We start from the raw sequence: 27,051 nt of genomic DNA, 5'->3' as shown, positions 1-27,051 counted from the left end.
GTGTGTGTGTGTGTGTGTGTGTGTGTGTGTGTGTGTGTGTGTGTGTGTGTGTGTGTGAGTCAGCGGCGGATAAAAGAGATGGAGCATCGCAGGAGGTGTGAGGCTCACCATGCCAGGCTGCCAGCTGCTGCGTCTCTGCGCCTCAGACCCGGCGAACATCCATCTCTCATGTTTCTGCTCAGCGCCACAATAAGCGGACGATGCGGCTGTTCACTGTCACAACTTTGCTCCTGTTCTCCTTCAGCTCAGGTATGGACACACTGCTTTTTTTTTTTTTACTCCCCGGGATTTAAAGCGTCTGTTAGGCTGCGGGTTGACAGCAAAAAAAACTTCCAAACCCGCTTATTTCTGGAGAAGAAGCGCAGTGAAGGTAAACTGGGAGGCGCAGCGCGCACAGCTTGGATCCCTCTTTTCTTTTACTTTCGAGCATATTTCTGATTTTGGCTCCCTATTATAATGATGGAAAACTCAAATTTGGATTTACTTACAGTAGATTAGAGTGTCTGGCGCCACACTTTTACTGTTGATATGAGATTTTAGTCTCGCTGTGGCGCTGCGCTCCTGCGCGTCTCAAACGATCCAGGTAAGTTTTGCAGATCATTCTGAGTTAAAACTGTCAAATATCTCCCAGAATTTGACCTGCTGTAAGCCTCCTAATAATAATAATGATCCGCAGAGAGGCAGAGTGATGAGGAGCGTTTTTCTCTCTGTGACAAGTCTGCAGATGTTTTTTTATTGTATGTCTCAGCCGTGGTGGATGAAGTATTCAGATCCTTTAGAAAAAGAAGAGGAAGAAATTAAAACACTCAAATGAAAGTCCTGCATTCAAAATTTAATTAAGTAAATGTGCAGGAGTTTAATCAGCAAAATATATTAAAGAACTAATGAATATCAGCACCTTTCAGAATGATATAATTTTATTATGATTAAGACATGAATGTGTTTGCAGCGTTTTAATCTTGTCGTTCATTGTAACTGCTTTATATTCTGTTGGGTTGATTAATAATAACAATGCATCATATTTTAGAGGCTGATCATGTGTTTTAGATGAAAATTGTAAATAAAAAAGTAAATAGCTGTCAGATAAATGTAGTGAAGAAAAAAGTGCAATATTTCCATCTGAAAAGTAGTGAAGTTGAAGTATAAAGTGGCATAAAATGGAAATACTCATGTATTTCTATTTTATTTTAAGTACAGCTACATACAAATTGTACTTTTTTACCTTCCACCACTGAAAATATTTACCTTAACATCTGTAAACTAAAACTGTATTTCATATATTTTCTGGTTGCTGTTAAATGTGAGATAACTGTGCACTGGAATAACAGTGAAAAGCTGAAGATACTCACCAAAATGGTTAAAATCTCATCCTGTAATCCTTCTTTTCACTCCAAACAACATGATCAATTTGCAACAGTCACCCTCATTTCCATTATGGGACCCTTAAAGGTGACTTTTTCTCTGTCATTCTGAAAATAATAAGAGCTGCTTATTGGACCTGATCATCCTGTACACTGTTATAATAATGAATATACTGTACATGCTGTAATTTAATCTTAATGGCATTGCAGAATATATTCTAGCCTGTTGGTGAAACATAAAGGATCATAAAAACGTAGCAGTGGTGAAACATCAACTGTCAAAGATGTGATGAAATGTTGCAACAACATGCTGCTGAAATAAATGTGCCACCAGATTCTCAAAAAGCAGCCGAATAACTGAACGTGTTTGTCACATCAATGTGAAATGATTAGAAACCAAAAGCATGAAGATTCACCAAAATCAAACTTTGAGGGGAAACTTTCTCAATAATTCCTCATAATACAAGAGAAGATAAATGGAATATGTAAATAGAGACAGTAAATAGAGAAGTACCAATACAGCAATGTAACAATACTACCCACTACAGTAAAAGTACATAAGTATTATGAGCTTGATGTAGTTAAAGTATTGCAGTAAAAGTAGTGGTTTGGTCCCTCTGACTGATATATTATTATATATGACATCATTAGATTATTAATAGTGAAGCATCAATGTTAGAGCAGCATGTTACTGTTGTAGCTGCTGGAGGTGGAGCTAGTTTACACTACTTTATATACAGTTAGCTAGTTTAGTCCAGTGGTTCCCAACCTAGGGGTCAGGCCCCTCCAAAGGGTCACCAGATAAATCTGAGGGGTCGTGAGATGATTAATGGGAGAGGAAAGAAGAAAAAACAAAGTTCTGATACACAAATCTGTTTTCAGTTTTTGGACTTTTTCTCTAATCTTTGATTTTGGTGAAATATTGGATCATTTGAACATTTATTGAAATGAAAGCATGTGAGAAGTTTAGAGGGAAAAATCACTATTTGGTGGAGCTGTTAACAACTCATAGACATGTGAAATGTGACCCCGACTACACACTGCTTTTTATAAGACGTCAAAAGCCAAAAAGGTTGGAAACCACTGGTTTCATCTTTAACAATGTGTTGTATTTTAAAAGCTTGTTATATTATCCATTGTGTCAAATCTTCATCTGAAAAATAACTAAAGCTGTCAAATAAATGTAGTGGAGTAGAAAATACAATATTTCCCTCTGAAATGTAGTGGAGTTTGAAAGTACAAGTACTTAAGTACAGTACTTGAGTAAATGTACTTTGTTACGTTCCACCGCTGGATAGAGAGTTGGGAAATACAACAGAACAGAATACAAATACATTTTGCACAGATAATGTGCTCTAAATAGATAAACATCTGAATATTTGCAATAATATATTTTTTGAAGGTTGTATTCAAATATATTTCATTATCAGATGAATTCAGGTACATGGTAAACATATTATATTATTTTGTTGGCTGCTAAACATGTAGATGTTAGTATAAGGGGTATAAATGACAATAGAAAGCAATTTAATGAAGGAAATGAAGCAGATTAGACCACTTCTAATGACTTTCAATGCAAACTAAGCCAGGTATGATGAGAGGGACCTGGCTGCAGCAACATGGCGGATGTCAACCACAGTGGTCATCCATAAACAGGAAATTAAGTCACGACAACAGGCGGAAGTGATTCTTCTTCACAGTTTTTGTTAGACATGTATGTGTAGGAGGAGCATGAAGAAGGAGACGCCGCCAGTGTCTGCAGCAACTTTAACACGACGGCACCATGATAGTGAACACATGTTGGAGTGTCTGCTTTCTTCTTGGCTGCAATGAGTGATATCAGGAATTTGGTTTAACTTTTATACTTTTATTAGGTTTGAAAACTGCCATTCTCTGTCACTTTTTTAAAAAAATATCTGTTAATCAAACTACTAAATGCTGTTGTGTGAAAACAGTTGCACAGCTTTAGCTCAAGCCCTAGCAGCTTTTTGTTAGCTGCAGCTAATAGTAGCTGCCTCCAAATATAACGTTGTGAGTAGCATCCAAACATCAAACATCCCATCTGTCAAAAAATGTCTTTTAAATAAATCATGTTACTTCTGTTGTATCAATTAAGGAATTAAAATGAAACAGAGATGATTGGAAATGCAGAAAGAATCCTTCTGGCCTGAGCTGTTGATAGTAACTTACTGAAATTATGTTTGCAAATAAACGGGAAGAAAAATGTTCTGATTCTGCCATTTAAAGTTTTTCTTAAAGAAGACAACTAAAAAAAAAGGTGACTATTCAGGCCAGCTGTTGATGTCATATGACTTCCTGTATACATCCATGGTTTTGTCCACCGTTCTCTTGGGTATAATCCGAATACAGAGTTAGTTACATCCCTAATAGATAGACGTGTGTGTGTGTGTTGCAGGACTGGCTCTGCAGATTCAGTGCTACCAGTGTGAGGAGATGACACACGACTGCTCCATGCCAGAGTTCATCGTCAACTGCACCGTGAACGTGCAGGACATGTGCCAGAAGGAGGTTTTGGTGAAGGAGGACGGTGAGTCTCCATCGTCTATTATTTTCTTATTTTTTTAAAAAGTGAGTTAAATAACAACACGGAGGATAGTTCAGTTTGTTTTCCTGTCAGTGTATCTCAGAACAGATTCCAGTGAAATTTGGACAGATTGGCCTTAATCCAAGAACTATGGATTATATTTTTGGCGTTGATGTGGATCTGGGATTTGATTCAGAATCTGAGGAGTGGTGTTTGTTTATTATTTGGCATGAAATCAATATAAAACTGAAGTAATAGGATGGCTGTCAGTGTGTTGCACTCTCCGAGCGCCATCTACTTGTTCACGAGCGAGATTAATTTGTTTGTGTTGAGCATCAGTGTGGATTATTGCTCAAGATATTATATTCTCTGAATCATCGACATGTTTTTCTCAACAAAAGGATGTTCTGAAATGTCGGAGGAAGGAAACTGTTTGTATTGTTGGCATGTTTTTGTCTTTTTTTTTTTATACAAAGACAAGTAAAAGGAGCTCTCAGCACACTCCTCGCTCTCTGCTGTGAGCAGAAATCAAACTGATCTGAGGTCAGAGAAGGGCCCTTGAAATCGTAGCTGTAGGTCAGTACTTTGAAATAGCAGTCAGAGATATGAGATATTCCATTTCCATGTGAAGAGAAAATGTTTCAGCTCATGCAGCGCATACAGTAGCCTTTCACAAAACCTCAGATCCTGATAAATACAGCAAATGTTTTAGTCAATATCGACGTGTATAAGACTTATTGGTAACACTGCACATGTTGGCCAGTAAGTAATGTCAATGAACGTCATGTCCTCTGTATTGTTTCAGGGGAATTTTAACAGGAGAAGAGGTGGTACATATAACATCACTGTAATCATTCCTCCTGTTCATACTGACCGTTAGAAGATCCCTTCATGATGCACTTACAATGTAAGTGATGGAGGACAAAATCCACAGTCCTCCTTCTGTGCAAAAATGTCTTTTAAAACTTTATCTGAAGCTAATATGAAGCTTCGGCATCCAAATGAGTCAAATCAAGTAGATATCTTTCAAGGTTACAGTCTTTTTAGTGCCAAAGTCCCTCTTTTTGTTACTATACTTCCACCGCAGCTCAACAGGGAAACACTGTCCGAGGAAACACAATTTTTAGCTAAAAAGACTGTAATTGTGTCAGATATGACTAACTCAGACTGCTGAAGCCTCATATAAGCTTCACATCAACTTTTAAATGCATTTTTGCACTAAATGACTGTGTGGACACACTGTGGATTTTGGCCTCCATATTTTATAGTGAAAGCACATTTGAAGGTGATCTTTTAATAACCAGTATGAACAGGACTGCATTTATCTAGAGAGCCTTCAGAGTCTTCCGACCACTCAAAGCACTTTACACTACATGCTAACACTCACCCGTTCACACACACACACTGATGGTACAACAGCCTTCAGGAGCAATTTGGGATTCAGTATCTTGCCCAAGGACACTTTGACATTCGGACTGGAGGAGCCGGGGATCAAACTACCTCTGAGCCACAGCCGCCCCCAAACCTGACTGTTGTTTTAAGACAGACTTGAAAAATACTTTTTTTCTCCTTTATTTTTTGTTTCCTTGCATGTACGCGTCTTTATGTGATGTACTGGTACACTGTAAAACAATTACACTGTAAATAGGGAATAATTAGGCTGTACGTTGCGGGCCCTAATGTAAACTGATGCTGTGTTCACATCAAATCAGAGTTATCGTAATTATGAGTTCTTGACTCGTTAATAGGGCTCACATCAATATCCAGGTTCCAATTACGACTGGGAAATTTCCTCTCAAAGCTCAGATATATCCAACTCTGCACTTAATAATACAACCAATGACAACCAAATATACATGAATGGCTCAATGTGATAAAACCCACATTTAATTGATATGGTGATAAAGTGTCTTTAATCATATGCTAACAGTCTAACTATCTAAACCAAATATAATTCTAGTTAATTACAACTGAACTGACACTTGTTTCCTGTTATTATTCGCTCAGAGTTCATACGAGTGAAAACTTTGAATGTTAAATGTAAGATTATCTAAAATCTACAAATGTTCTGATTTCTCTTAGTTTTTTCACTTGTGTAACTATGGTGTTGAGTTTGTCTGATGATAAAACAGAAGACCGCAGGCGATCGGATGGTCGGATGTAAAACCTGGGCTACTTTTATGACGATTGGGCGTCTGTCCTATCTGACAACTCTGTTACCAAACCTTTAAGTATTTGAAATATATTTGTGGAACTGGAGCCACATACAGCATGGGCAGCATCATGGCAGATAAGAATCCACACCTGAAAAGACATTTTGAAACCAACCAATGGCGGAAATTTACACCTGGCTGCTTGGATTTCATGTTCTGCAGCTGTAAATCAGCCTCATTCTTTCTAGATTCTGTCACTCTGATTGCTTTTTTCTTATTCGGTAAAGCTTTATACTCTCTGTACATGTAGGTTTGGAAAATTGCTCAAAAGAAATTCTGTGCACATCTGACACTCAGCTTCCATGATGTTCACCAGCTTTTAAGTATGGGTTATTCAGCCTTTGGCTTTGCAGGTTTTCATGGGGTTTTGCTGCTTTCTTACTGATGAATAATGTGTCTCTGCTGTATTTACGGGGTTTACTTGCTGCAGGTGGTTAGAACTCAGACACGAAAGGTCACTCCTGGTGCCCGAGGCCGGCTTCGTTTTCACACCCAGTGAAAATTGGTGGTCTTTTTTTTTTCTTCTTTTTTTTTTCTTCTTTGCTGCTGATGAGCAAAAGCAATAAGCTCTTGTCTTTGGAAATGTGGTTCCTCATTCAAAGGGCAGACGCACCGCACTATAGAGTCGACAGTTCTTTAATAAGAAAATTTCCGCATGAATGCTCGTGTACTTCCGAGCCTTTATCTCCCGGTGTTATCATTATTGCTCCTCCGCATGAAAAGGGGGGCTTAGAAATCCAACTGGCCGCGCTTTATCGCTATTTCAAATGCAAAAGATACAGTCACAATTACGCTGCCACCTCAGTGCAATGTGCTTAAGTGATGAGAATAAAAAAAAATCAGTGAGGCTGTTTGATTCTTCCTAAGTATACTTGCCCTCTGATTGCCTCTATAAGCCAGTGACTTTGCACGCTGCGCTGTAATGTAGATGTAAAAGATGTAGAAGCGTTGAAGTGCATCCTCAGCTGGGGTATTTTCTGTCCCCTGACTCTGAGATTAGTCCCTCTGATCCTGAAGGCGTTATACAATCTGTCTAGGTTTGCTCCTGCTTCTCTCCAGCTGAGAAAAAAAAAAAAAGAAAACTGGCTGGCAGAAACCCTGAGATATCGCTCAAGAGCGAACATCATCTGTCAGACACACACATCCCATCAGATGATGGCTATTTTTCTGCTGGGCAGCCTGGCTTCCAAGCCTATTACTATCATCATCATCACCATCATCACCATCATCATCATCATCATCCCCCTCTGATTATGTCTTGAGAAATGATAAAAGAGTGTGCTTTTATCTCCTCCCACTGTCTTTAAAGGAGGGATGATTGCCACACTCCTCCTTTCATTTTAACGTCCTCTGTCCTCTGGGGGAGGAAGATGCACAGTGACGGATGAAGGAATCGGCCTTCAGTAACCGCGTTAGTGTATTAACACACAAACAAGCATGAAATTGGAGATAGCTGTAATAATTCCTGTAGCTTATAATGGAGAAATCATTTGCACCACAAAGATATTTTGGTGTTTTTCGGCGTCAGAAAAAGTATTTTTAAAGCTGCACTCAGACCAAATAACTGTAATGTGAAAGGAGTCGTTCATAGTGACGAACCCACAGAGAATCATCTCCTGATTCTGCAGCTTTTTTTTTTCCTTCCAGCTCATTGTTTGTGGTTTTACAGTGGCCCCCTGTTTACTGATTTTGTTCAGTCTCACTGCTCTCGTCAACCTTGTCTCCAGCAGCAGCAGGCAGCTGTGATAAACCTTCTGTACACTACCTGATCAGCACCAAACAGCAGATGGACACAGTTAGCAATTAACATCATTTAGCAGCTAAAGAGCCTCAATAGCTGGTCGAGTCCAAAGAGCTGAAAGGAGAGTGAATATTGGACATAATATCCGTCTGGTGGCCAGAAATACAACTCCAAATGAATGCTTGTGTTTTATACCCAGTATTACTATTTCATGTATGTTTCTGGCAACATGATGAATTAAAGTGTAATATTCACACTACCTTTTGTCCTTATTTGGACCATTTCCAGGAAAAAGTATTCAGGTCTTTAGCTGCTAGACTTTCTTCACCAGCTTGTCACATAAAATATATTTTATAGGCTGTAAAATTTGTTGATAAAAGCAGAGTTGTGGGCTGGAAAAACCAAAACCATTAGGAGAGCAGCAGTGTTGAGTGATAATTCTCTGTGGGTTTGAGAACGGGACTCTCCATAGTTTGTACTGTTCATATGAAAAACATTGACTAGTGTAGCTTTAAGCAATAGTTAGATGTTCTTGCTTCATTATTGTAGCATCAGCAGTGATGAAGACGTTGTACCAGAAGGTGAAGCTCTCAGTTTAACAGTCGCTCTGTGTTCCAACCTTCATCGATGGTCACGAGCTTTGAGTAATGACCGAAAGAATAAGATCGTGAATACAAGCAGCTGAAATAAGTTTCCTCTGTTGGGTGTGTGGGCTCAGCCTTGGTAGAGACAGGGTGAGGAGCTTTGAGATCTGGAGAGCCACTGCTCCTTCGCATCAAGAGGAGCCAGCTGAGGTGATCTGGGTGCCTGGTTAGGATGCCTGCTGGACGCCTCCCTCCGGAGGTGTTCCCTCGGGAGGTGTTCCCTCTGGAGGTGTTCCCAGCACGTCCAACTGGTAGGAGATCCCAGCGCAGAGTCAGAACATGCTGGAGGGATTATATACATCTCTTCCGGCTTAGGAATGTCTCAGGATCCCCCAATAGGAGCTGGAGGACGTTAACGGGATGGAGGATGTCTGGGTTACTTTACTCAGTGTGATGCCAGCGGTCCTGGATAAACAGCATGAAATGGATGGATAGATTTTCTTTGTTCTGTAATTTAGAATCAATAGAGAGGCGAAGCGAAACCACAACTCCTGGGTTCTGCTCCAGAAACAGGAAAACCTCATTCAAACTCCCATTAACATCCGTAGATATAAATCCAGCTTTAGAACAGAAAAAAGTATCTCATGTTGTTGAATCCATATGTTTAGATATGTTAACTTTTTAAAAAAAAAAAAAAAAACAGTCTTATGTTGTTATTTATTCAGTTCGCTTGTTTTTAGAGCCTTTGAGGAACATCATTTCCCATAAACCTTAGACCATCACAGCTTGATAAAAATGGTTCAGACATCAGACAGCAGGACAGAGAAGACTTAATGCTGTTGCATGAATGTTGTAGACAACAGAGATTAAAAGCCAAAGAGTTGGAAAACTGACTTCAGATGAGCGTTTGTGAATATTGTCAATATGGACAAAACCAAGTTACAACATTAGTTACCTGTGTTGGTGAAATTTTCATGGGAGCTTTAGTTTTTTTATGCTAAAATAAACATTTTAAAATGCATTTCAACCTCTAAAAGCGTGTTGTAGTGATGCTAATTTGTCTTAGAATATATACACATGTACATGCTAGTAAAGCTACAAAGCTACAAAGCTCTGTTTAGAGATGGAAGATTTTCACCTGACAGCAGCAACATCATAACCAACAGTATCCCAGAATTTAGGAAGCAAATTAAAATGCACAGTTCGGTTATACGAGAGAGGACTCAGTAAAATGTGTGACAGCCTTAACAAGCAACGCTAACTTCATGATACCGTAGGCAGCTCTGTCACACAGAACCGGCTGCATTAAAATAAATGTTTAATGGCATACAAATGAATATGTCACAGTTGCCTTCTGTTGCTGCAGCGTCTCTCTCCCACAGTTTGTCTTCACACTGAAGATGTAATTTCATCACAGCATCCACAGAGAGGCAGCGATGACAAGACAAATAAGCGTGATGATTCCTCTCTGGTTTCCTCTGGAAGGCTTTTTTCTGAGAGTAGCGGTTGATGTGTCACAGCGCGACGTGCTGCAGGTGATGCTGATGAAAGCTGATGAATAGCATCTTACCGGCTGAGCAGTAAAATGATGTTGTGTTTTGTTGCGAAGTCTCAAGATAGTTTACTACAGATATGACACTGAGTTTAGTGAGTGAAGCTTGATTTCATCTCCTGAAACTGCTGCTGAAATATCAAGCAGCTTTTATGATCAGGACGTCTGAAGCCTAATTTTGGATTCATTCTGCAGGGGAGGTGACTTTAACATTGTCAGTGAGTAATTTTTCACCCCAACCTGAGTAATAATTACAGTACAGCTGTAATTAACTTCTGTTTTTCAGGCAACTTCCTTCTGTAATTTAAATCCCATCCTCGTTTTTTAAAGTGAATCATTGAGGTTTTTCTGCAGGAGAAGCTTCTCGTCTGACTCAGTGTGAAATCTGACTTTTGTATGAAACTATTTTTGTTAATTTGATAGATGGAAACATGCAACAACACCAACATGTGGGCCCATTTGGGAACCAATATGATGACGAATCATCAGGAGAGTAAAACCCTATAAAAGCTCATCAGATGGGCTGTTGTATTGTCAGCTACAAGCAGGGACTGTTTTAATTAGTTTATTGATTATTTCTCTTTTAAGACAACCTATATTTGTTTATATTTTGGCAAACTGGCTCCATTAAAAGTTGGCAGAATTAGCTGTTAGCTGCAGTGTAGCCATGAATGTACAGACAACCATCAGTGGATGACTTTGATACTGAAGAAAACTTAAAAATGTGATGATTCTCAGGCAAGTTTTGAAGTGTCTTTATTTCAATGATTTCTAAGTAGATTTAGAACAGAACACAATACAATATAATACAATATAATACAATATAATACAATATATTATTGTCCACCAGGCTGGAAAATTGTCTTTAGCTCACTAAAACATTAAGATGCACTACACATGATGGTTACAAGAGAGAGATAATGAAGCAGTATAACAAACCATTCATGTCATGTCTGTGGCTTCTTTAATACATATTTAGTTGTTGAGGGACTGTTTAGAGCCTCCCAGAGCTCAAAGGCTCAAACTGGCTGAATAGAGGATGGCAGCTCTCTGCTACGATACTCCTCGCTTTCTTCTTCATCCTTTACATAAAATGTTGAATCAAGAACTTTTAGGGGTTCGCCAACTATCCTGCTGGCTTCATCATAAAACCCATTACAAACAACATTTAAATAAAGTAAGTTGGGTATGAAAAAAGTTAAAAAAGTTAAAAAATATAAAAGACAACCAATCATATACATCCAGACACATATCAGCCAATGGGACATCTATAAAGATGGGTCGGATATATGGTCATGTGGCTTCAGGCCAATCGTTGTTCAAGATTAACAGAGGCAAGGGGAGTGTCCAATTATTATATTTTTTTTTACCTTTTTTTTTACCTTTTTTCATACCCAACCTACTTTATTTAAATGTTGTTTGTAATATGTTTTATGATGACCCTGATGAAGGCCACAAGCCGAAACGCATCGGTCAACTAATAAAGTTGTTCTTCATACTACTAGTGTTGCTCTAGACTTCCTTATCTTCTCTGTGCACCTTGGAAGTAGGTGACGTTGTGCCAGAGACCCTCACTCTGCATCAGGACAATCCTGGAAAGTTTATTCTCAGATCTACAATTTGAGTGACCGTACCAGGCGGGAAGATAAAAAACTGAAACACTCTCAATAAGAGTTTTGTACACTAGTTCTAAAATTTGCTGACTAACACTGCGGCTGCTGAGTTTTCTATGAACATAAAGTCGCTGTGAGCATTGAAAATATATTCTGTATTTTCAGAAAAGCTCATTTAGAAGTCAAGAGCTGCACCAAGATATTTATTTAAAGCTTTCCACAGTTTCAACACGTCGTCGCCGTCAAGCTGTATTTTTTAAATCTTGTTTTTTACAGATAATTAATTCTTTTGTTTTTTAGCCACATTGATTTCCAGCCGGCTGATGTGACACCATGTTTGAAGAGTGTGGGTCTGTTTTCTGTAGGAGGCCAACTAAGGCCATGTCAACTGCAAACGATCATGAATTCATTTGTAAAAAGAGAGAATAACACAATGGAAATAAGCAGTCATGGAGGTTTATTTGCATTGTACATCAGAGATAATGATATCCTCCATCCTGAATGATATCAATATGTGTTTCGTGTGTCTGTGTCCGAGATGGAGAACGACTCAGATTCACCTCACGCAGTATCTTTGCCTCACCTTCAACTCTCCCGCGACCCCCCGGAGAGGCTCATGTCTCTGTCTTTATGGTTAAAATTCTCAAATAAATAAATAGTTAATCACTTTGAGTTAAATTACAGAGGAGCACGGTGAATATTTAATACCCCACCTCCCCCCCCTGTAGTGTCGATCGTGTCCAAAAGGGGCTTCAGATGAAGCCGGACTCGCAGCGAGAGGTGATGAAGTTTTATATATTGACCCCGTTGATAGCGAGATTCTCAAAATTCATCTTGAGCGTCCGGGACACGCCGCAGCTCTTCCTGTTCGACAGGACGAGAGCAGGATGAAGACAAGATGAGACTGCAGAGGTGTCTCCTCGATTTCACGGCTTATCTAAATTAGCTTTTGCAATTCACAAAAGTTAATTTACTGTATCAGGGAAAAGGAAATGAGAATGTGATTAGTCACAGTAGTTTTCATTCATTTGGATAAATAGAGGGACTGTTCATGGCTGCTGACGTTTGTTTGAGCGTGTGATTTTGAATGTTTATGTAGAGGAACGTTTTATGGACTTTAGATTGGTTCGGCAGCTCAAAGCTTTTCAATCACAGTTACAGGTATGTTTTAAAAGTTCAGAAATGTTTCTGAGCTGAAAAGCTTTAATTCACTGACGTCTTGACATTCATCAATTAAATCGTTTGGCACCTGTAACCAGAGGAGGGTAGAGTAGTAAAATAGTCATCAATAACTACTGACAACAACTACTGGAATAGTGAGTAACTATGTCTTTTTGCCCACAGACGGTTTTCTTCGGGTTACAATAAAGACATGAACACACATCTTGTGTGGCTGCAGCTAATGGTTATTTTCAATATCGATTGATCTGACGGTTATTTTCTCGATCAATCATTAATTGTTTGGTCTATAAAATGTCAGGAATGGTAAAAAAAATGTTGATCATTGTTTCCCGGAATCCAAACTGACGTCTCAAATGTCTTCTTTGGTCCCGACAAACAGTCGACGACCCAAAAATATTCAGTTTACATGAAAGACAGAAAGAAAATATTCACATTTGAGAAGCTGAAATCAAAGAATTTTGGCTTTTTTTTTTAACTCAAAGTGTTTAATCAATTATCAAAATAATAGGTTGCCATTAAATTTTCTGTCAATCTACTAATTGATTAATCGACTAATCATCGCAGCTCTACACCTTATAGTCTGTTTGTTATGAAATGTCACATCATTAGTTAAATATTGAACAGGACAATAGTCCCAGTCTTTGTCTCTTACTGTAACTGTAATCACAAAATTACCATGTGAATATTACTTCGATATTACTTTGTTCTACTTTCTTTCGGGGCGTGACGCTTCCTGCGACCTGTTGCTTACAATCGGCTCCTGTGTGTTTGTGTATTTTGTGTTTTTAACGTCTCTCGGAGGACTCATGCCGTCCCCTGAATCATCACTTTGAGCTCCAACTTCAGGGAGACAGTACAGAGTCCCTGTACAAAGAAAAATATCTATAAAGAATCATTCATCCCACATCAGTTAAAACAGTAATTAATGGACATGCCAATATTGTCCTGAATATATATTACACTGAGGCTGGTGGTTAGATGTCGAGGTGGATGGTGGACGTACAAAACCAGGATTCTGACGCCAGAGACCCGGATTCACATCCTGAGTCCTGAGTTTGATTTAGGCAACTAAAGCGTTTAAGTTAAGGTTAGTGAACAAACACATTGTGTCTCATGTTTCAAGTCACTGCTGACTTTTATTAAACAAAGACTGTGATATTTCTTTAACCTTAAGTGCTGCCAACACCTAAACATAACCATTAAAAGTTTAATAATGCTGTATGAGCAGATATTGGATATTTTGGTTAAGAAGATAACTAGGTACGTTGTCTCTGAACATTTCACTAATACGTTAAATATCAACATTTTTGCAACTTTCCAAGTACATTAACTAACAACATTTTCTCATTTTGTTGACAGAAAACATCAACCAGCATTAAGTTTCTAGTAAAACGTATTGGTTGTTGCAATCTAGTCGTATATGGATGTAATTTCTAGGAGACAGAGTCGGAGCAGGTGGTTTCTTATAATATCACATGGTTTCCTGTCGTACTGTATTCATCTGTTGTGTTAGGAAGCTTTGGACCGGACAGCTGATCCAGCACCATCACAGAACTTTGAAATGAAATTCTGGCTTTTATTACCAGAAATTCCCGCTGTTCATTTTATCATCCCTACTGAACATTCATCTGGATGACATCTTTATGTCGGCTCATATAACAGCCGCCATCTAATTTCACTGCTTAGTCAAGTTTGATTTAGACTGATAATAAACCGGATTGAGAAGATTGATAAACGTCCACCAAACTGCAGGTGAAACACAACTGGATCCAAGAAACAGTTGACTTTTCTCCTTGTTTCAAGGACAGTAGAGTCAATGTTATTATAATGCTTTATAATTCAAAGCAAGATACAAAAACAAACTACTGTATTGTACTACATTGTACTGTATATAACTACTGGAGTTTCAACATATATGTAGCATGAATTTTCAGTTTGACAGCAGACATCAACTCCAATTATTAAGGGTCTGTCTTAAAACAACAGTCAGGAGCCCAAATGAACATTGAAACATGTTTTTCTTGCTGTAATCACTCCTTCTGTGCAAAAATGTACTTGTTTCAGGGGAATTTTAACAGGAGAACAGGTACTACATATAACATTGCTGTAATCATTCCTCCTGTTCATACTGACCATTAGAAGATCCCTTCATAATGCACTTACAATGTATGTGATGGAGGACAAAATCCACAGTCCTCCCCCTGTGCAAAAATGTCTTTTAAAAGTTTATCTGAAGCTAATATGAAGCTTCAGCGTCCAAATGAGTCAAATCAAGTAGATATCTTTCAATGTTATAGTCTTTTTAGTGCCAAAGTTCCTCTTTTTGTTAGTATACTTCCACCTGCAGCTCAACAGGGAAACACTGTCTGAGGAAACACAAAGAGGGAATTTGATGCTAAAAAGACTGTAAATGTGTCAGATATCCACTTGATATGACTAACTCAGACTGCTGAAGCCTCATATAAGCTTCAAATAAACACACTGGATTTTGGCCTCCATCACTTACATTTAAAGGGGATCTTTTAATAGCCAGTTGTTTTAAGACACACTTGAAAAACTGTGAACTCATCCTTTAAACCAAATGCTTGTGTTGACTTTTTTTCAAACCCACAGAAATACAACCAGTGTCAGTTATTGCTTGATTTATTTGGTAAAAAAAAATCTCATTTAGCGGAGCAATCAGCGGTTCTCCAGACACTCGGACGTATCGGACTCACTCTTCTTTCGTGCAGCTGACCATGTTGAGTCTCATTAGACTTTTTCTGTCAGTGCTTCAAAGTTGATGAGAGATTTCACTCTTGCCCCCATAAATCTACTCAACAGCATCATTTATAATTGAAGTGCTGAATTTTAGAATTCCCACGCACAAATTAAATGAACTCCGAGCTCTTTAAACAAGTGTCTCCCCTCTGAATCACATAACTGGTACAAATAAAATCACCATGTGTTAGACCGACTGTATGATATTTGAGTGTTTTTTGTCGTGAGCATCAGTGAGAGCAGTTCCTCTGGCGATGCATAATCTCAAAGTAATGAATCACATATTTAACAGTTAACGTCTTTTTTTTTTTTTTAAGAGGGCACAGTTTCACAATGAATATGTTAATGTTCACACTCAACCAAGCTGTTACCAGTAATTATCCGCGTCCTTCAGTTTGATGTTTGAGCTTCACTGTGCTTGAGTTTGACAGTAAAAAAAAAAGCTGCTTTTCACAAAGTTTCTTCATGTCTGGAGGGGATCTTTTATGATATCTAAACCCTGGAATTTGAGGGGGCAACGCTATGAACATCGTCATCTAATTAGGTGGTTTTACAGTTGAAAAATAACCCTCTGATTGTGTCTTTTCAACCTTTTAAAGTTTTATTATTTACTTGATCTGTACAATAACACAAAACCAGGAGATACTGTAGTTCGGTATCAGAGCGGCTCCACTGAAATCTTCTCCTGAGTCTCTGAGAGACGTTCAGCGTCAGCAGGGTTCAGGTGTTTGTGCCTGAGCTCAGTTTCATTGTATGTTAAGTGCTGCACTGTCTCCACACATTTATCTGCTGGGACAGCTCCAGTTTATTTGTGGATGTAATACTTCACTTCGGTGGTACATTGTCATTTTCTTGTGTTTACTATGACACTGAAAGTCACATTTTTTAACACATATAGAAGTATTTTAACAGCCAATAATCTTACATTTTAGCATTTATAAAGAGTTTATTAAAAATACATGTAAACTATTAGTGATCAATTATTAGAGCAATCAAAATTGGACATAATGTAATTATCTTTAGATTAATTTCATGTCAATTAAATGCAACTGTATGTAAAAATAAACTAGCACACACCATTTAAATAATAATAAATAAACATTTTGTGCAGTTTAAATATATTTAAAGTAAATTTAGTTATTTTTACTACAGATGACATCACATCACCCCGATTCTGGCTTCTCTCCATTGGCTCTCTGTTCATTTTAGAATTGATTTTAAGATTTTACTGATCACTTTTAAAGCTGGGTCTGGGTCTGAAGCTCCAGGCTATATAACAGATATGCTGACCCCCGTACGAGCCAGGTGGGGCCCCTCTGGCTGTTCCAAAGTCGAGGCTTAAATCTAAAGATGCTTTTTCCATCAGGACCCCTCGACTCTGGAACGACCTGCCTGAGGAGATAAGGCTCCGCAGAATCAGTAACTTCTTTAAATCACTTCTCAAAACCTTTTTTTACAGACTTGCTTTTATGTAATGTTGTCTTTAGATCATCTTTCTTTTAAACTTCTTTTTTTTTAACTTTTCATCTTTCTTTTAAACTTTTTATCATCTCTTTATTGTCTTTCTTTGCCTTTGGCCGCCATCTTTTTAAGGTCAGATCTGTTACTGTCTGTCAAAGCACTTTGTATACTTTGTTTTTAAAAGATGCTATATAAGTAAAGTTATTATTATCATTATTATTATTATTATTTCTAAGATATTATAATGCTATTAAAATTACTTAATTTGGTATTTATTTGTCTCCATTTCAACTGAATATTTTCTTCAGTTCTGTTGGAGTCAGATATTCTTCGCCTGTTATTGAAGCGTATTTGCTAAAAGGATTTAACACTTCGTGCGTTGATATGAAAATTTAATGCTACACTTTTCTCGGCCAGAAGTATCTTGGTTGGAAATAAGTTTTAAAAATCATCTTCAACAAAAAAAATGTAAAGCTTTAAACAATATTCAAAGCAAAAAAATCTGGAAAAGCCAGTAAAGGATTTCACACCTTTTCTCAAAGACACCTGCAGATTAAATAAACCTTTAAGAGAAACACAGGTGGAAAATGATCCAGTTAAAGTCTCCCCTTCACCATGTCAGCCTGCTGAATGTGATTTTAAATCCTCACACAGCGACTGTAGAAGATGCAGTTCATACAGTAATTCTAATAAGTCAACCCGAGGCGAGCTGTGCAAACTGTTCCTGCCTTTGTTGGAGTGTTTTTCTTCTTTTTTTTTAACTTTTAATAGAGCTGCAGTAGGAGGACTCCTCGTTCCGGAGGTAAAAATCTCATTAATTTTTCCCAAAGACAATGACTCACAGTTGGAACTCTTTGACTACTTGGATCAACATGAAACTCTCCTTTGTTAAATAATTAGTACAAAAGTGTTGGAAAATATCTGATTCTGATTGAATTTAAAAAACAAGACTGTGTAACTTCAAAGTAGAAGTTAACTACGACTCCCAAGATGCATTTCAGCAAAAAACATTCAATCATCGAGCTTAAAATTCCGTGATGTGCACAAATTACGATAAATATTCAGCTTAAATCAATTCAATTTGCAACAACGAAGTATTTTGAATTCATTATCGCTCTAATTCGCACCTCTGACTGGCTTTGGCTGCAGAGGCTTATGGGTATTGTAGTATTTAGAGCCGCCTGCCAAAACGGTGAACAAAACACGATTTCCCAGAAAGGAAGTTGAAATCATTTAACCTACTAAGCCATAACTTAAATCTATATGATCGTACGTTACCTCAAAGAGTCTTGAACACACCTGGAAGTGTTTCTGCTCGTTGAGGATATCGTTGAAAGGGAAAAACTGAAACAGGAATACAGAAAAACACCAGCAGCTCCTCACACTTCACAACTCTATTACAACACTGACAGTGTATCAAAGCTGTTAAAAGCCGCCGCGCAGTCATGAAGCACAAACAGGTGAATTCAATTATTTTCGGCTGATTAGACCTCTTCAGGACTGTTTGTTCATGTTCAAACTGTGCTTGAAAACAACTACAATAAGTGGGTCTGCGGGTCTTTATAGGGCCTGAACAGCTTGTAGTAACACAATATTGTAAAACATGAGAAAGAAAGACAGACTGGAGGGTAAATCTGTCTTCTTAGCAGGATGCTGTGATAAAGATGTGTTGATCCAAACCTCTTTTATCAGCTCAATTATTTGGTATTCCTTTAAGTTTCCTGACAGATGTTTCAAATAGAAAGTAATTGGCATCAGTCTGCAGCATGTCTCTGCACATTTCTTTCCTGTTCTGTTTGTTTTTAGACGTCTCAGCTGCTACTGCTGAACTCTAAAAGATATGAAACACTGTATTAAGTCTCAAGCTGCTGTAAGACTAAATACTGTTAGATTTTCATTGGATAAAAGCTGCACTGGGTAAATTGTATGCTTCCAGTTAAGTTATGTGCCTGAGTGTTTATGTTACCTGCCTCACGTAGTGCGCAGTATTGGTGATGAAGATGAATAGTTTTATTTTCTTGTCTGGCCATTTACGTGACCCATTATCTCAAGGAATTATTCAGACACGTTAATCAACAACAACCCGACAATTCTGGCATTTAAACCAACAAACATCCAACAGCACAATACATCAAAATCATCCAAACTCGATAATGAACAGCCCACAAACGACGCTCCAGAAGATATCCAACAATGGAAATACAACAAATATACAAACACAGCCCCATAAGCATAAAACACAGTAAACAAATCAAAATAAAATCTACATATATGCATCCATTAATGTTGAAAACCATACATCTGATCCTGTTCATAGACAAATAATCTGCAATCCATAAAGAATAAAAGTCTGAGGATTTTATCTATCAAGTTATTTTTCTGCCCTGTCCCATCCCAGCACTTCTGAAACGTTTCCAAACGTTTCCAGCGGACATTGAAACAACGACTGAGTCAGAGGATCCTGTAGGCGTGAGGAGTAAGAGTTGAAATCACTAAAATGCAATTAAATTTCCTATTGATGTTGAAGTGTTGAAGCAGCAGAGACATTTTGACTTGCAGGGAGCATTTTTTTCATACGTTCCCCTCACATCTGACATCACGACAGGATAAAAATAATAGACAATCATAAAAAGCATGATGTGACCACTGAAAATAGTCAAAATGTCAATAAATTCAAGAGCTGAAGGGAGATTGTGTGACGTCATTCCAAACCAATAAACACCAATGAAAAAAAACTGAGAAAACTTGACTTCTGACAACTGAAAAACTATGACAGGTATAAAAAAGCTGAACTAATATGAGTCTGTATGAAGGTTGGTGAATGGTTTAAAGTTTCTGTGTGAAACTATGAATGAGAATAGAGAGTTTGAAGGAGTTCGCTTCGCACACAGAGAAATGTGGTTGGTAAGTGATTGTTTGAGGTGATAGAAGCCATCAGATCTGTATTCTCTGTCAGCGGCACGTTTACCGCACCTCATTTTCCACTGACTACCCGTGTTATCACCTCATGCTATTTTCCAATTACTGTTTGAGATAAAAAAACCAACAGATTACAGAGCCAATTATGAAAGTAGGGTTTTCTTACTTTCAGTTATTTCACATATTTGTTCCACAGTTTCCTTTTTTCTCCATAATGTTAATGATCATTTTAGGGTTTTGAACTGAAAACATCAGAGATCCATTGAAACAGTTAAAATTAGAGATTTTATAAACACAATGTGAGTCAGTGTTTAATCTCCAGATTTTTGTAATATGATGGGACATTTCCTCCCAGAGCTTTGCAGCATTTCACACTTTTTCACATTACTGCTGGATTACTCAACATCTTCTGGGAGCCCCGCTGATATTTCTTGGTTCAGGAGGTAAAGCGGGTCGTCCACTAACCACAGGGTTGGCGGTTTGATCCCTGGCTCTTCCTGTCAATGTGTCAAAGTGTCCTTGAGCAAGACACTGAACCCCAAGTTGCTCCCGATGGTCAGGCCATCAGTGTGATTGTGTGTGTGAATGGGTAAATGAGAATTAGAGGTAAAAATTGTAAAGCGCTTTGTCTGTTAAGATAAAAAGGCGCTATATGCATAACTGCAGTCCATTTACCCTTTGCAGTGTCTGGGACACGGGAGGATGCACAATTTAAATGGACATGTAGTTCTGCTGGTGTTACTCTGCCTCTATCTGTTGCACTCGGGTGGAGATGAGAGGGAAACATTAAAAGGGTTATTGGAAGTTCATGAGCTCATATCTAAATTTCTTTGAAGTTAAATGTCAGCTTCCCTCCAGTAACCTCACAAACAACTTTGACATGTTCCAACAAGCTTTTCAAGTAAATCATTACTTTACAGAACAAATTAGGATTTTAAAAAAAGGAAGTGGCTGGTGGTACGGATTGCTCTGTGCCAGTAGTTCTTTTATTGTTGGTATTTTTTGGAATTAATACGCATGCACATTGGTATTGATTGTGCAGGATCATGTGATCAAATTCAAATTGTTTCAAAATGGAGGAATATTTTTGCTTGCAGGTGATACACCAGTCTATCCCATGGTTTGGGTTAAAATGGTTTGGGTTTAAACAGAAAAAGCACTTGGTTAGAGTTAGAGGAAGATCATGATTTGGGTTAAAACAGTAAAATGCTGTCCAGTTACATGTCTACAAGAAGTCCGGCAATAAATTCCAGAAACCTGTTACGTACCAGTAGAACAAACTACTATAAGCACAGAAAACCAGTCCAGACTAACAGCCTGTAGACTACTGGTGTCCAAAGAATCCCGTTTGGTGTCAAAAGCTGGTAAACTATTGTACTAATCTATGTAATCTATGTAAACTTCACCCACATATTTGGCCCTGTGAAATATTAAAATCATACTTGGTGTGAAAAGGGAAATAAAATGTATTATGTTCATGTCTATGAGTTCAGATGTAATTAGGTGTGACGCCTCCTGAAATAACAGATCAAAAGGACACATATTTACCTAGAATACTGACAATAAGTTCTTTGAAAGTAATAACAAGAACAAGAAGTGAAGCCCAACCAGAGATACTGTACATGGAAATAATGAGTTGAGCAGATTAAAAACACAGAGAAAATCAGATAAAAAATCTGAGGCAATATTGAATGTTTCAAAACAAGACGGGCTAAATGGCTGAGCAATCATGGCGAAATCATGGAGACAACAGATGAAATCAAAGAAGACATATTGTGCGTTTTTTTGGTTTTCTGTTCATTGTATACTGTTATGACGTCGGATATCTATGTTAAACATGGTCAAAGGTCCAAAAAGTTTAACATACACAGAAATGCTCCCTGCAAGTCAAACGCCAGGGCTTCAACCTTCTCCGAACGTTTCGCTTGCAACGTTTTTTTTCTACTTTGCTGACGAGCTGCGTCCGCTCTGTAGCCTTCGTTGCTAAGGTTGTTGCTAAGGTTGTTGTTAAGGTTGTTGCTAAGGTTTTTCTATGTGTTGTTCAGGTTGTCCACTCTCATATATTGAAATGGTTTCAGGCTCAAACATGTACAGGTGTATTTGAGAAGTTTCCATTTCGAGTAAAGAATGAGAAAAAGTAGTGAAATCCTACTACTACTGTTTGTTGCATGGTTTGTTGACGTAGACTCTGGAGCCGCTGGAGGGCGGGCCTTAAAGAGACAGAAGCTAAAACGGCCTGTTTCAGACAGAGGCTGAACCGAGGGGCTGCATAAAGAGCCAGTTTTAGATAAATAAGGAGTTTTTTCAACTGTAAATATGCAAAGATATTCCAGTAGAGCCCCAGAATATAAATATAGACCTGGAAATGTGCATGATACATCCTCCTTTAATGTATATGGGTACATGTTGATGGGTGGATATGTATTAATGTGATTATATGTTTGGCAAGCCTACACAGACTTGTGTGTGTAGGTATGTATTTGATCCATTTTTCTCTCTCTCTTTTGCGTTATATACAGCTATTTATATTTTTGATGATCAGACTTATCACTATTTCATATAAAATACTTGAAACATGATTAACTGGGGGTAGTGAACCCAGCATGAACATTGTCGAGGAATTTAAATAATGTTCAATAATGTATTTTTAAAACAGACCCCTGCTCTGGCAATTGAAATGGTCACAGCTGCTATTCAGAAGAGCTTTGAAAATGGAAATGGATTTTAATAAAATATAGTTCTGAGAATTTTTCTTTCACCAAAACTACACATAAAAGCCTCACATTCATTTTTGTACATATTATCTGTAAATAAATCAGAGTCCAGTCAGAGTCTGAGGAGAAAAATGTTCAATCGTAAAATATTTATGCACAAAAACTCACAAAGCCTCAAGATCTTTGGAGCTTTTCATGGCCACAGATGGATCCACAATAAATCAAGAGGTAGCACAAATGTGCACAAATGTGCACAAATGTAATAAAGAACAAGTTACAAACAAACTTCTAATTAATAAATAGCGAGGTAGTTGCTGAATCAAGGATAATGATCTATGATTGATAATAAAAGGTTACTTTGTTATCTATCTATATATATTCATGTATGTTATCAATCTATCTATAGTTTTGTCATCCTGCTGTATTTCTGTAATTTTGCTTTCTTGGTCTCTTCTGTACAAACATCTATTTTATGTCTGTGCGTCCTGGAAGAAAGATCCTTCCTCTGTACGGAGCCAGAACAGAACAGGAAGGTTTTGGCATTGAAAACAAAACCTGAACTGAAAAAAGGAAACATTGGCATTGAAACTTGAAAAAGTTATATTTGCACTGAAACAAGTTCCACTGAAAAATAAAACACGGATATTAAAAAAATATAATCTTACAATCTTATGATCTTATTGTATTTTGATTTTTTTTGCATTATGATGGTTTTCAGTGTCAATCTTCAGATTTTTTATTCATATCTGTCTTTTTGATCTGATTTTTTTTGTTTGTTTGTTTGTTTTTTCCACCATTTAAGGATTTTTTGTGGAGTTTTTCCTTATTTGAATCGAAGGTTTAAGGACAGAGGAGGTTGTCTGTTATTTTATGTTATATGATACTAAATATAAACAAGGAAATGTTAATGTATTTGGGAAGTCGTAAAATGTTTATACTGAACATATGAATGAAATGTTCAGTGAAACATAGTTTCAGTTTGTGGTTTTAGTTTAATACAGAAAAAAAAAGTCTGCAGTGACTTGAAGCAAAAATGTATTGACATTTAAATGAAACCATGATCTTTCACTAATCAAAGGGATTTTGTTGCTTAAAACTAACAACAAGCAGGACTCAGAATATAAATGTAGAGCTTCATTCATTTAAAAAAAACAAAACAAAACATAATCCAGGCAGTGATCTGCCAATGCAATGCAGTCAGGAAAATAATTTAGTATACAAATGTAATTTCTACTGCAGGAGACACAGTTGAGCCAAGTGACAGTCTGATATATGAAGAGCAATTATCAGTCAAGACTTCAAACAACAAACTTGTGTATCTCCAGTCATGAAACATATGATGAACAACTGCACAGTGTTCAGGATGGATGCTGCTGTGGGACATAACCAGCTGTGTTATAGTCCACACAGTAAATCACTACACTCTAGTGCTGGTTACCACTTTGGCTGCATTAAACTTGAAGTTAAGTTTTATCTATAAATTTCTTCAGGATATAAGAAGGGAGGTCACACCCACAGAACAGCAGTTATTTCCATTTTATTTACCATGTTTAAATCATACTAGCTGCTCATAAGTTTTAATTTCCTTCTTGTGTCTATATGTTTATTTATATTTGACATAGTTCTTGAATAGTAATATTTGCATTCTCTCTCTTTCCATATTGTTTACTTGTATCAGCCTATTTTGCATAGTTTTCGTAAATCTGGACATTTTTCTTACCTCTCAGGTTGATCTATTTATCTAAGTTTGTTCTTTTTGTCTATTTATCTGATGGTTTTTTAATTTTATTTATTTATTTATCTTCTGTTTTTTGTAAATACTGTACTTATTGTAAATAATATACCCAGAAGACACATCCAATCATGTGACTGTCATCGACAGTTTTGCACTAATAGCATCAAAGTATCTAAAACACAAGATGTAAGAGTTGTTGTAGTTTCTCTCATTCATGGACTGATTATACAATGACAATTTTATGCAAATTCTTTAAGAGCTTCTTCAGTGTTTTACAGACAACAAAGACAGCTGAGTGTCAGGACTGTTAACGGAGCCCAATGATATGGAGATGTTGAAAATCATGTTTCCCTTTAAGCTTGGATCCCCTTGATGAAATAATATATCATATTTATCCTCAATTACAGGCACAAATCTCACAATTTCTCTTTGTTCTCGCTCTCTTTCACACACACACACACACACACACACACACACACATATACAACCTCTAATCCTCTGATTATGAGCCTAACGCTCCCATTTGTGTCGTTTTTTTTCTTTCAGGGATACACTACCGCAAATCCTGCGCCTCATCAGGAGCTTGTCTCATAGCTTCTTCTGGCTACCAGCAGTTCTGCACCGGCAAGCTCAACTCAGTGTGTATCACCTGCTGTAACACGCCGCTGTGTAATGGACCACGCCAGAAGAAACGACCCCAACCGTCCGCCGCCATTACCCTGACCAAACCGCAGCTCCCTGTGTTTTCCCTTTTCATTCTCCTCCTGCTGTCTTGCAGTCTGTGCTGACAGACCTTCACACACTGAGATGAAAATGTTGCACCTCTAACGGTAGAGAAGACCTGGAACTGGAACTGTATTAACTGAGACAGATGAAGAATGCATACTTTGAAATGTGAGGACGCTTTGTATAGTATTTGTTCTCTTCAAGCTTGTTTTCCAAATGTCAAAAAAAGCAACAAAAACAACACTGCACTGGCAGGTTTGATCATCTCATGCTGGAGCTGTGTGAGGTGAGGCGAGGTGGAGGACGCTGCCGTGGATGAAACTTCTATATTTTGTTGAGAAGCAGTCGACTCGTTCTCGTTTGTCTTTATTTATTATACTGTAAGATGAAATAAGACATACTGCAGGGAAGAAGAATTCATCATTCATTCTCTGAGCCTTAGAAAAAATATCTCCAGAATAAACAACTCCGTGATTTATTCTGTATAAATACAATTATGTGGAACAATCAACAGTTGTATGAGTATTTATGAACTGAAAAAGATGTATGATAATGATAATGTGTTATATGTGAGACTGGTTAGAGAAAACTGCAGTCTGGATAAATACTACCAGATAAAGAAAAACATACCAGAGATTATATTAAAGCCACCTACAGCTATATTATATTATATTATATTATATACCACCTAACAGGTATAATAACATCATGTTTGCAGCTTTTCTTCCACTAGTTCTGTAACAGCTTTTGCAGTCTGTTCAAAAATGCTGTAGATAAAGCTTGTTAATACACGCAACCTCTTTGAAACTACTTAGCACATCTTCTTTACACCCTCTAATAACTGAAATCAATACAGTTTGCATTGAGGTGGAGGGACAGTAGTGCAGTAAATGTGATAGTATGAGGAATTTTTGGGAATTTTGCACTGTGGCCACTTTGGACTTTATGACCCTGAAAGAAGTTCTAACGTTATCCTTTTAGATATACGTGTTACCTGTGATTAAGGAACCAGGTGTGTTTTGTGCAGTGATTTGGATGTACAGAGATTATTTCAGGGCCAAACATATGAGGTGATGTGATGTGCTAAAAAGTTGTATGTAATCAAAAAAAAAAAAAAAAACGGTCTGCTTTGCTGATTTGAGCAGTTAATGTTGATAAGTGATTTGATCTTAAAGGTACTCTGTGGAGTTTTCTTGTAAAGAAACACGGTTTTGTTTACATTTGGTGTTCACAAAAAGACATTTAGCGTGTACTTGATGCTTTTCTTTCCTCATAAAAGATTCGCGAAGCCAGTTTTTTAAATATTTCGAGACCTGCTTTGCTTACGTCCATGTTTACATTAGCTTACTTGCCCGTCTTTGCTGATGCATTGCTGCGTTTAATGCTTCACCGCCACGACTGTCAGTGCTATGATGTCACATAGTTTACATACAGACAACTGAATACTGTGATCAAAGACGGCCCTAGTTGATGGTATGCTTATGGTTTTGTCACTCTTTGGGCGTTTTCAAACCTAAAGTTAACTTGCTCTGGTCCGAATCAGTTTTTTTTTTCACACAGCGAAAAATCCAAGCGAACCAAAATGCTACAGGAGCTGTTTACCTCAAACTTGCAGAGTTCGCCTAATAGTTGTGTCGGATTGATGTCGGATCACATTTCCACCACATACAAACCGCTCCAGAGTTCATTTGGGTCCAGACCGAGACCACCTCCTCTAAAGGGCCTCCTTGCGGTTGTTTTGGTCTGGACTGGAGTGCGATTACTGTGTTCAGATCTGCTCAAACAAATTGCACCACAGAGGAAGACAAACTAGAGTCCGATACGACTGAACTAAAGAGAACAGGTCTGAAAACGCCCTTAATGTCTTAATACCTTCTCTACGTCAACAACATGCAGTTTACTACTCCTTTATTTTTTACATCCATCAATATATCAACTTCACATA

The 27,051-nt window shown here is 37.7% G+C and overlaps 1 protein-coding gene across 1 annotated transcript; it reads left to right on the top strand.

The window, feature by feature from the left end:
* On the top strand, positions 1–25,178 carry LOC122992767 (ly6/PLAUR domain-containing protein 1-like). Its single transcript, XM_044366676.1, has 3 exons — positions 1–249; positions 3,778–3,909; positions 24,927–25,178. The coding sequence occupies exons 1-3, from the start codon at positions 201–203 to the stop codon at positions 25,166–25,168; spliced, it is 423 nt and encodes a 140-aa protein (XP_044222611.1). The 5' UTR covers positions 1–200; the 3' UTR covers positions 25,169–25,178.
* The last annotated feature ends 1,873 nt before the right edge of the window (positions 25,179–27,051 follow it).

Source organism: Thunnus albacares, chromosome 11 (genome assembly GCF_914725855.1).
Source record: "Thunnus albacares chromosome 11, fThuAlb1.1, whole genome shotgun sequence".
Classification (NCBI taxonomy): Eukaryota; Metazoa; Chordata; class Actinopteri; order Scombriformes; family Scombridae; genus Thunnus; species Thunnus albacares.
Note: the sequence above shows the minus strand (reverse complement) of the source record. Positions and strands in the feature narration are given on the sequence as shown.

What these genes read in the sequence shown, in the direction of transcription:
- LOC122992767 (XM_044366676.1), top strand. Translation starts at nt 201, where the DNA reads ATGCGGCTGTTCACTGTCACAACTTTGCTCCTGTTCTCCTTCAGCTCA. An exon ending in CCTGTTCTCCTTCAGCTCAG is followed by an intron (nt 250 to 3,777) that starts GTATGGACACAC and finishes TGTGTGTTGCAG; the next exon opens with GACTGGCTCTGCAGATTCAG. An exon ending in GGTTTTGGTGAAGGAGGACG is followed by an intron (nt 3,910 to 24,926) that starts GTGAGTCTCCAT and finishes TTTTTCTTTCAG; the next exon opens with GGATACACTACCGCAAATCC.